General features: G+C 45.4%; 4 protein-coding genes across 4 annotated transcripts; 2 read left to right on the top strand and 2 right to left on the bottom strand.

Annotated features, from left to right (window-relative positions):
- Positions 1-394: 394 nt before the first annotated feature.
- LOC143898006 (uncharacterized) lies at positions 395-1,407 on the bottom strand. Its single transcript, XM_077407010.1, has one exon. It carries the CDS (start codon positions 1,394-1,396, stop codon positions 395-397), a length of 1,002 nt encoding a protein of 333 aa, XP_077263136.1. The 5' UTR covers positions 1,397-1,407.
- Positions 1,408-2,472: 1,065 nt separating this feature from the next.
- Positions 2,473-3,660, top strand: LOC143898000 (uncharacterized). The gene has a single exon (XM_077407004.1). It carries the CDS (start codon positions 2,473-2,475, stop codon positions 3,658-3,660), a length of 1,188 nt encoding a protein of 395 aa, XP_077263130.1.
- Positions 3,661-5,065: 1,405 nt separating this feature from the next.
- LOC143897999 (uncharacterized) lies at positions 5,066-8,654 on the bottom strand. Its single transcript, XM_077407003.1, has 2 exons — positions 7,784-8,654; positions 5,066-7,709 (listed from the first exon to the last, which is right to left on the bottom strand). The coding sequence occupies exons 1-2, from the start codon at positions 8,479-8,481 to the stop codon at positions 5,135-5,137; spliced, it is 3,273 nt and encodes a 1,090-aa protein (XP_077263129.1). The 5' UTR covers positions 8,482-8,654; the 3' UTR covers positions 5,066-5,134.
- A 252-nt stretch (positions 8,655-8,906) lies between these two features.
- On the top strand, positions 8,907-10,764 carry LOC143898001 (uncharacterized). Its single transcript, XM_077407005.1, has 2 exons — positions 8,907-9,689; positions 9,759-10,764. The coding sequence occupies exons 1-2, from the start codon at positions 9,622-9,624 to the stop codon at positions 10,330-10,332; spliced, it is 642 nt and encodes a 213-aa protein (XP_077263131.1). The 5' UTR covers positions 8,907-9,621; the 3' UTR covers positions 10,333-10,764.
- The last annotated feature ends 301 nt before the right edge of the window (positions 10,765-11,065 follow it).

Below are 11,065 nucleotides of genomic sequence, written 5' to 3'. Positions count from 1 at the left end.
GTTCGGTTTTGTGAAATTTATCCGATAAGCACATTTGATCTCGCTCTTCATCGTATTGTTATTAGCCCGAATAATAATCAATGGGTGCGGTTCATCTTCGTTTGTCGAGACATTATTGGATGGGTCCCATAAAAGAGCGCGTTTCAGATACATGTCTATATCACGCAGTTCGTACGATCCTTCGGGAATGGTAATCTCCTTGTCGTCGTCGTCATAGTAGAATTTATTGTTCGACGAATTTACATTCGGTATCGTGTGATATGTTTCAAAATCTGTTAGACCGAGCTCGTAATCGCCATCGCTCAAATCCACGGCGGGAAAGTAGCTTACCGCGAGGATGCTGCTCTTGCCGGTGAGCGTAAATGTCAGTGACATGTTTGAATGAATACTGAGATTAAACAGCGTAACGCCGGTCTTTAAATTGATTGTCAACCGACTGTAGAAAACGCAGACACAGTTGTCCGCAATTGCTCTGATCGTATCGCTGATAAGGCGTGCGATTGTACTCTATTACATTGTTCTCTAGATACTGCGCCAATTCTCTCGGTGGTCGAAGATTGCCAAAACTGTCGAAATATATGGCACGATCTCCCTTCTTCGCATACGCCACCCAGTGAGTACCCGGTCCATCAGTATTATCCAAATTCACGATACCGCTCTCGTTTTGACGTATGCCGCCGATCGGTAACGAGTCGCGCATGAAAACACCTCTAAAATATGGAATGCGCATACGTTTTGCCAATTGTTGCAGTTGCACATTGGTAGTTACACCCTTGGGAATTTTTAGCGTTTCTTCGACGTTTTTTTTTCTCGAGACCCCCTGTCCGCGTTTGTACGGAGCGAGATAAAGTCCGTGACCTTCCATGGCGCGATTGTGACGTTGCATCTCTTCCAGCTGACGTCGCGCGGCTTTGTTGTCATTCACGGCCTTTGCGACTCCTGCCGCTCCGCCGACCAACGAGCCGAGAACCCCTAATAACGGCAAAATCGGTAGGATACCGCCGCGTTTCGCTACCGGAAGTATTCGCTTGTTTTTCTTCTTTTTCTTCGTTTTCAAACCCATACCGAGTTTCGTTTTAGCCTTCATGGCCGCCCAGACGGCTGTAGCAGCAGCTCTCTCTCCGAGAGTCGAATCGTTCGCGATAACACGTTTTCGCGCTTCCGCGGCGAGTATATTGTCTGCCACGTGTCGTTCTGCGAGATCGCTGCTACGCGAGTAGGCTATGTCGTGCTCGCGACACGCCGCGTCCAATGGATTGATACCCCGATCACCTCTTGCCAATCGTGTTTCTAAGCGAGTTCCCGGTCCGCAAAATTGATAGCCGGGGATATGTAATTCGATCGGAAGCGCGTTTATCGCGCGATTCAACAGACCTCGACCTATCTTCGGCGGCATTCGCCGCAGTTTTTTATCAGCGGCGGCGGACCGTCGATGTGCGTTTGCTGACACGGCAAATTATAATGTATTAAACAGCGTCGATATTGCTGAACCTCCGAATCTGTCTTGATATGTTCGGGCAGCTTATCCCACAAATAATCTATGTAATTATAAAACTGTCGCAGTAGAATGACCTTTGGTATATACTTCAACTGCTCGGCGGTTAAATCGTAAATATCGCTGTTATCCGACACGAGCAAAAACATTTTAACGACTGAGCATATCAGCTCTACGCGTCTCTATAAATAGGCCAGCTTTCTCGATATTATTATTCATTCGTTGTGGAGGAGAGGTAAAATGCGGTTCGTACGACAATCGCGGACGATCAAAGTGACAAACTTTGACGATAGGATGCCATTAATAAAAGAGGTACGCAAACATGGAGGCATGCTACCAAATTCTATACGCGGTATCATCTGCGGTCCGTCGAATTGCGGCAAGACAAACGTCTTGATAAGCTTGCTGGAAAGTTCGCACGGTGTACGTTTCGAGAACGTGTACGTGTACTCGAAATCGTTGCAACAACCGAAATATCGATATTTGGAGAATATATTAACACCGATAGAAGAGATTGGTTACTTTACGTTCTCGAATAACAGTGACGTCATTCCGCCGAGCGAGGCGCTCCCGAATTCTATTTTTATCTTTGATGACGTGGCGTGCGACAAGCAGGATACGATAAGAGAATATTTTGCAATGGGCCGGCACGCGGACGTTGATTCCTTCTATCTTTGTCAGACGTATGCGAAGATACCGAAGCATCTTATACGCGACAACGCGAATTTATTGATTCTGTTTAAACAGGATGGTACCAATCTGAAACACATATACAGCGATCACGTAAACACAGATATGTCTTACGAAGATTTCTGTAAATTGTGTCATACGTGTTGGCGACAAAAGTACGGATTCGTGGTGATAGACAAGGACAGCGCGATTTCGAATGGTCGATACAGAAAAGGATTTAACGACTTTGCGATACCAAAACGTGGTTAGTTGTTGTCGACGCGTCGATTGAGCAACGTTATCGCAACATGGACAGCAGCGAGGAGATTAGAGAGCGCGAGAGGATAGCAAATCAAATTGCGAAAACGAGCAATTCGATTCGCAAAAAATATCACGCCTTGAAAACTGGTAAAATGGAGGAAGATATTGCGTTGGAGAGACACTTTAAGCCTATCATCGAGCCTCTAAGGCAGATTGTCGAAAACACCGTAGCTGACAAAGAATCTGACGTGTCAAAGATTGAGAATGAAACGGCGTGGGAAGACGAAGAGCCGAAGCTCAAACGACAACGACCAAACGCCTCGTTTAACGACTCTGTAATGGCTTCAACTCCGGTTACGTTGAAACGATCGATAAATGTGCCATCTAATTTGAGCGAAATAACTAAAATTTTACAACCGCGTAAATCGAAACGATCGAAAGTTGCTCCACCGAATGAACCGCCGATAACCTCTGCGTCTTCCGTACAACACACAGTGCTCGCAAACGAAGATGTTTTTGAAACCACTGATGACTCACTCGTGACGTCCGTTCGACAGCAGTTGCAAACATCTGAGGGTCGAGAAACATTGAGAGATCACTTGGGTCCATTGAGCCAAAAGTACATCGGGGCTGTTCTGAGCGGCGATCAAGAAAGCGGTATAGACATCGTGTACGGCGTTTATTTCAGTAACGATGGAATGATGCTCGGTAATAAGCGTTTTGACGTGGACAACGCGGACAACATAATTATCGACGACATACGATACGCAGGCACACGCGGTCTTTACGAGTTGATCTTTAAGAAAATTCCCAATGACGAGATCTACACGGAGGATGACATGCAAAAATACAAGAGCATTCTGTTGATGACGAATACTCATAAACGCAATCACGATGCTCACGCTCAAATAAAGGGCAATGGGGGATACAAGTACAGAAATATAATCGCACCGTTGATTTCGGGTAAAAAAGCTGGAAAAGGTATACCGCGTGCCATGACAGGTAACAAGTACAGAAATATAATTGCATCGCCGATTTCGGGTAAAAAAGGTATACCGCGCGCCATGACATTAAACGACAACAAGATCGACTATGTTCATTGGGACGACCCCAACGAGCTTGTAGATCGTCTCCGATTGCTCGAAGCTTCGCGCCTAGCGGGTCACAACGGTCACGATAACGAGATCCTGTCGATTATCGAGGAACTTCGCGAAGCTGGACTTATTATAAATTAAACCGCGCGTCGACGAGTCATTCAATCAACATCGAAATGCCGATCAACAAGTTTGGTATATCGCTCGGAAGAGGCGGTGCGGAACCGTACTATCAATGGAGCGGATTAATCAGAAGTTACGTGCGCGATAACGCTCTTTGCGTGGTCGCCACCGACTTTGACGCGAAATCGCGCAAGATTCGACGGATAGCGCCACCCGTAGATGATGGCGATGCCGCCAATAAACGCTACGTGCAGCAGAGCGTGCAAATTTTAAAAGATCGACAGGATGAAATGGAGAGAAAGATTGCAGTATTCCAGAATAACATGCAAATTACCCTAAACGAACTTCAAAAGATGATTCAAGATGTAATTGTGAATCATCGCGAATAGATAAGAACGTACATCTGATCTCTGCGTCAGTTGCGCGTCATCGTCATGGCTGGTAAGAAGCAATCAGTTGAAAAACGGCGGCTGGTGGAAGAATTACACGCTCCTGCGAGAAGAAATTTTTCGCGAAGACGCGTCATAGTGCGCGGATACGATGACCTGTGGCAGGCGGATGTGGTCGAGATGCGTCCCTACACGCGATTCAACAGAGGCCACCACTACATACTCACCATTATCGACGTGCTGAGCAAGCACGCATGGGCCGTACCGCTCAAGGCCAAGAGCGGAACCGAGGTTACTACGGCGATTGAAAAAATAATTCGAGACGGCGGAAGATGTCCGAAAAATCTGCAGACTGACAAGGGGAAAGAATTTTACAACGCAAACGTGCAGAAACTCTTGAAGAAACATAATATCAATCACTATTCGACCTATTCCGTAATGAAGGCATCGGTCGTCGAACGATTTAATCGCACGCTCAAGAATGACATGTGGAAAATGTTTACGCGCAATGGAAATTACAAATGGATCGACTCGCTGTCAGGTCTCGTATCGGATTACAACGCGCGAAAGCATCGAACTATCGGCATGCGGCCCATCGATGTTACCCCCGCGATCGCCGACAAGCTCCTAACAACGGTGTACAGTCACGTAAAGATCGCTGCTCCCGCGCGATTCAAAGTGGGCGACTCGGTACGTGTGAGTAAATTCAAGACAATCTTCGAAAAAGGATACACGCCAAATTGGACCACGGAAGTATTTAGAATCGTCAAAGTGCAGAAAACTAATCCCGTGACGTATCTGTTGGAAGATTCCTGCGGAAAATCCGTCGCCGGTGGCTTCTACGAATACGAGTTACATCGCGTTGCTAATCCCGACGTGTATCTCGTTGAAAAAGTTTTGCGCAAAAGAGGGGATGAGGTTTATGTAAAGTGGTTAGGATTTGATAATTCACACAATTCATGGATACACAAGAATAATGTATTGTAAAATTTATTACAGTATAAAAATATACATATATACATATGAGTCATTTATTTTCCTAAATATCTAAATGTATTTACAATATATTTACAGCGGTATTAACAATATATTTACAATGGTATTTACAATTGTATTTTATAATGTCCCCATGGCAGCGTTTCGGTAGAACCGGGTATAATGTATCGCTTATCATCGTACGGACTTAGAGCTATTTTTGTTTCAGACACGGTGTATACCTCGTGTTTTTTGGATCTTATGCATACCTGCTGTCGCGTCATTTCAATTTCGTCGCGCAGACACCGCGTGTAATCGTCGAACGTTATCGACCTGGCTACGACGTTACTCTTAACACCTTTAACCTTTTTCGTATCTTTCTTACCGTCCACTCGCAAGGCGTACATCTTTGCTCTAAGCCCGACGAATTCGGTCATTATCGCACCGTTATTTTCGTCTTTCATTAAGCCCGGAACTTTTTTATTGACGAGTGGGATACCATACGCATTATCGATCGCGTAATCGCTAGTGTCAAATCTATAATGAATGTGACGCTTCATGATATCATACACATCGTCGCACTCAATGTCATAAATGAGACTGTCCGTATCAGTGTACATGACTTTACACTTGTCGCGATACAATGGTAACATGTACTCGTGATGAAATTCGTACAAACATGTCTTGGATATATCGAGGATGCACATACCCACGTAGATTGGTTTGTCGAACTTCACCTCGAGTTTTCGCATTTCTATTGCTACTAAATTCTCCGAAAAGACGCTTCGGCTATGAAAATTTGGTTTTGCAATCATTGCCTCCGCGCCGTATCTACCCTCCCAATGAGTCACGAGGCGCACGTCAACGTGATTGCGCACATTCTCCATGGTTTTGCCAAACACTGCATTGTTCATCAATTTGTATAAATTTTTTTCGAAATCATTCTTGGCCAATGTCCTAAATTTCGTATTAAGTTCTATATAATCGCGAAGCCATGGAGATTGCGCAAATTTCAGTATACGGTGAATTTTTGATATACGGAGACCGTGACGAGTACACTGCTGCAGGTTGCGATAATGTATTACATAACGTTTCTTATCGTATAATGTTGCGAGGAGCTTGTCCTGCCGCTTGCCGGGTGGTTTATCGCGCGTCGGACAGAACGGTAGGTCAGTGTGCGCGTCGTGAAGATGTTGCGGATACTCCAAGTCGACTTCGAGTATGTAGCCTATCGAGGAATCCAACGCGACATCCATAACATTAAAATCGGTTACGTTGTCGACCCATTTAAAATCTGCGTATGGCAATGGTTGACACATTGCCCAGCCGTATAAGTTATTTACATCAAAATACATGAGGTACGACGACGGTTTCGATGGATCGTACGATTGCATGTACTTGTTGTTGGCCCGCGCGTATCTGTTTGAACATTGACTCAAACCGCCGCGTATACCGCGTTCGATAAACATGACCATGTCAATGTCGGTGAGCAATTCGAAATTGATACGCGTATGCTTCAACATAGCATCCCACGTAAAACCCGGTAGAGTATAATAATACGCCGGATCGAGTCCATAACTCGCGACGCAACTATCGCGAAAATTTTCAAAGATGTCGGCCAACAGCAAGACATCGGTCTTGAGATATAAATCGCTGTAATCACCGAGCGTTCGAATGGAGAACCGCTGCCAGACGTTGACGGCGTGCGCGTAATCGCTCTCGGATACGGTGTCACCTGTCAATGAACTGTAAAACGAGTCGCGCGGTGGTAAACACAAGTCCTCCAACTTTTCGACGCAGTCAATGTACTCGTACGGAAATACGCCTTTTCGTGTCAGCAAATCAAAATTTTCTGCGGATAATTCACAAAATTCGCGTTGCAATATTTGCAGTTTATCCTTGCTGAGATAAGATGCCAATTTGTCGAGACTAGAGGTGAGAAACTTGTACGAATCGATAAATCGCAATTTGACGCACGTTTTCTTATCTTTATCTTCGGTGCTTTGAACGTTTTTTGTAAACGAAATATATTTTTCTTTTGTGATCGGGAGTAAATCTACATGTCCTTCGTATGCTGTTGCTATTTCAGTTATAATAAAATGTGCATCGTATCCCGATAAATTATGAAACACTATGGGAATGCAATGCGAATCTTTATAATTTAAGTTACAATTCGAATGCGCGGGACCTCTGTATCGACCGGTCAGGTGACAATGGTCGCGTACTCGCACGTCGTCTGGCTCGAACGGTTCTTCGCACACGTGACAGTGCGTTGCGCTGTTAAACTTTTCCCACTCGTCTCGCGTGAAATCTGCCATGGGTACATTAGTGGACAAAATGGTCTTTACGTCGTGAGCTAAACGTCTTAGCTCCTCGGCGAACCACGCGACGCAATCCTTATCGCGACGAAACCGATACATAGATAACGACTCGTCATACGAGCAACGCACGTAGTACCCTATGCTAAACACGCGATGATGTTGATATGTGTACCTGGACGTCTCCGGATCCGCTTCCATCTTCTCCAGGGTACACTCCAGGTCGGCGTATATGATAAATGGAACTCGTTCCTTCCTGTTGTGATTTTTAAAGGCCAACCACTTGTCGTTATCGCTCGGTAACTTGATCGCGCAGTCGTTCATCTGCCGACAGTCGACGGTGTGGGCTTCCAATTTCTCGCTCGTGTAGAAGTAGTGCAAACATCTGTAAATAATAAAAATTTTTTATACATTTTTCTCGTAAAAATTATTTTTATTTTTATTAGGATGTATACTCACCGATCGCAAAAGTATTTTTTGTTCCTATTCTTGTTCACTTGCGAGCTCACGAGGCGGGATAGGTTCTTGATCCACGCAAAATGTCCCACGTTGTCGTTATGCACGTACAGCAAATTTACGTGTCTGTCCATCTTTCGGTCAGTAACACGTATTGGTAGGATTGCAAGTTCCTTGTTTTTCTCGATGCTGTACACGTTGATTGATATATCGTTGTGATTTTCAAACTTTTTAATTTGATTCAACGTCATTGGAAACTCAATGTCCGTAAGATTTAGCACCGACGTGTAATGAGGGTACGACGATTCCCGTTCTGCATGTCTCTTGGCTGGATACAGAGCAGCCGTCACTGACCATGCGAAACATGCATTGTCCATTGATTGCACGTTTATCACCGCATTCTTCTTTTTAATTTCTTGCGGTATTTCCACAAAACACCCTGCGTGCAATGGATTATATTTGTTCACGTTTACCATTAAATTGAGTATACGCGACAACGCCCATCCGCTATCACGTTCCTGGAATTCCTCCAGCTTTGCTAAGGTAGGCTCGATGACGTGTCTCTTGTACCACTCGTGCAGATCGGACTCGCGAAAGAGTTCATAGTTTCTCGTTGCGATACTTTTATTCGCGCGTTTGTCACCCGCAACAAATTCACCATTAAACACTGTGTTAATTTTTACGTTGTCATGTCGTTGCATGACGTTCTGCACACGATCGAGTACAATTTCTCCCGCATCTTTGAGAAATTGACGAGGGTCGATGTGTTTGGAATTTATCACCGCACCAGTCAATATACGGCTTTCAAAAGCTGGATCTATCTCGCGCCATCTGAGTCCTGTCTCACTCGCACTGTATCCCGCACCCACATGTACGAAACGTTGACGTACCAAGTCTTTCAGACCTTCAAGTCTTGCGATACATGCGACCAATAACTGTTTGAGGCCGATCGATAATCGCGGTCGTTTAATTCGGCTTTGTTCTTCCAATGATTCGATAAACTCGTCACATCGTTGCTCCCACGCGGCAAAGTCTTCCCTCGAATTTAACAGGGTGGATTGCTCCAACAACTCTTGCTCCATGTTATTGCACGATTCTCTTGCTAACGCCATTTGTTGCACTCGCGACTTCCAGTTCTCGACTATTGAGCGTATTCTCTAGATTCGTCATTTTATATTCTACTAATGATGCATCGTTTGCTTATCGTATCTAATTTCATCTCAGCAGCCGTACATCGGCGCTATTTGCAAAATTTGCAGTTTTGCACGTGTTCGATGAAATCATCGCGAGACATGTCGCGACATGTTCTTCAAAACAATAACGCTCCATTGAATTATGCGAAATTGCAAATTTTGCAGTTTTGCACGTGTTCGATGAAATCATCGCGAGACACGTCGCGACATGTTCTTAAAAACAATAACGCTCCATTGGCTTATCCGAAATTGCAATATTTGCAGTTTTGCATGTGTTCGATGAAATCATCGTGAGACACGTCGCGACATGTTCTTAAAAACAATAACGCTCCATTGGCTTATCCGAAATTGCAATATTTGCAGTTTTGCATGTGTTCGATGAAATCATCGTGAGACACGTATGCTCTTGAAAAAAATCATATTTGATGCCTGATGAGGTGATCTCATCACGAATGTTCTTGACAAAGATATCACATTTAACGTATATGTGGATTGTGGTGGTGGTCACCATGCAGCAGCCGTACATTGGCGCTATTTTTGCAAAATTTGCAGTTTTGGGTATGTATAAATGATCTACGAGGATTCTAGAGCGCAGTCGAGAGTTCGATACGGTTCGAGTAAGTTTGCAATAAACAGCCTCCAGATACGATGAACACTCACGGTGCGAACTACTACGTTCCGATTCAAGACGAAACGTGTGAGAAACAGCACAATGAGTAAGTACCGCTAATTTTCATATATACTTGTGCAAAAACTTTTATGAACATATAATTGTATTTTTTCAGTTTTGATAAACCCCGCTACACGCCGCGTATTTTGGGAAGAAGATTTGCCTTGACGTCAACAGCGTATAAATTTTTGGATGTCGGAATCAGCGCGGGACCTTTGTCCTCTGTGGATATACTTATTGGCGATAACCGAGGCAATCGGATAATTCTGCCACATGCAACGTGGGTGACATTCATCGAAAAACATGCAGATATACAGCGACTCGTGCAGTCATCGGCACCATCATCGCTAACGTTTCGCGATCTGGAGCTTGTTAAAATACGTGACGCAGATATTGTAAAATTGACGTCATGCGGCACCAGCTTGTACATGAAACCGTCAACAGTACTCTTTCTGTTCGAACTAGAACATTGCGTCGAGAACGTGTATTTTCAACTATCTCAAAATGTTCACGGCGTAAGTAAAAAATTCAAACAGTTTGTAACAACTTTACGTCAAAATTGTATCACCGATAAATGTAACGCAGTTACAATCTTGCGTAAAATTTATGATGAAAATTCGATTATTGATTGCGAACTGTTGGCCTACGCTTTGGATACTATTGTGTATAATGCGCTACATGACAAATAAATGTATATAATATGGTAAAAAATAATTTCCTTTTTTATTTACCGTTCCCTTTTGTTAAGCTGTCTTCGTTTATTGTTTACTTAAATGTATAATTATAAATTAAATATTAAGATCTGAACGATTAAATATTGTTGGCGACGAAAAGATACTCAATTGTGAGCGAGAACACGCGAGGGAAAGAGAACGCGAACGGGGGAAAGATAACGGGGGCCGGGAGCGAGAAACCGCGCGCGAAGGAGAGATAACGCGAACGTGTCATGTGACGTCACGCGGACTCCGCGGCGCGGCGAAACGCGAACGCGGGTCCCCTCGCCCCGCGGCGCCCGAAAACGCGAACGCTCCGCGGCGCGGCGAAAACGCGGATCCCCCCTCGCCCCGCGGCGCGGCGGAAACGTGGTCGCCCCGCGGCGCCGGAAAACACGGCGCGGCGAAAACGCGGTTCCCCCTTCCCCTCCCCCGCGACGCCTGAAAAACGCGGTTCCCCCTCCCCCTTCCCCGCGGCGCCCAAGAACGCGGTTCCCCCTCCCCCTCCCCCGCGACGCCGAAACATGCGGGTCCCCCCTCACCCCGCGGCGGCCGAAGACGCGGTACCCTCCCCTCACCCCGCGGCGGCCGAAGACGCGGTACTCCCCCCCCCCGCGGTACCCCCCCCGTGCGGTACCCCCCCGCCCCTCACCCCCCCTCAGATCCCCGGAGTGGAATCCTCATTGTATACCTACTGAGATAATAACGG

The sequence above is a fragment of the Temnothorax americanus genome, unplaced genomic scaffold (assembly GCF_048541705.1).
Source record: "Temnothorax americanus isolate GAGA-0224 unplaced genomic scaffold, ASM4854170v1 Scaffold218, whole genome shotgun sequence".
Classification (NCBI taxonomy): domain Eukaryota; kingdom Metazoa; phylum Arthropoda; class Insecta; order Hymenoptera; family Formicidae; genus Temnothorax; species Temnothorax americanus.
This window is presented reverse-complemented; position numbering and strand designations above follow the sequence as displayed.

Bases quoted from the DNA above. Each gene is read 5' to 3' on its own strand.
- LOC143898006 (XM_077407010.1), bottom strand. From the start codon at position 1,396: ATGCCGCCGAAGATAGGTCGAGGTCTGTTGAATCGCGCGATAAACGCG.
- LOC143898000 (XM_077407004.1), top strand. From the start codon at position 2,473: ATGGACAGCAGCGAGGAGATTAGAGAGCGCGAGAGGATAGCAAATCAA.
- LOC143897999 (XM_077407003.1), bottom strand. From the start codon at position 8,481: ATGCAACGACATGACAACGTAAAAATTAACACAGTGTTTAATGGTGAA. The intron at 7,710-7,783 runs GTGAGTATACAT...TATTATTTACAG, and splicing joins AAAAAATACTTTTGCGATCG to ATGTTTGCACTACTTCTACA.
- LOC143898001 (XM_077407005.1), top strand. From the start codon at position 9,622: ATGAACACTCACGGTGCGAACTACTACGTTCCGATTCAAGACGAAACG. The intron at 9,690-9,758 runs GTAAGTACCGCT...GTATTTTTTCAG, and splicing joins TGTGAGAAACAGCACAATGA to TTTTGATAAACCCCGCTACA.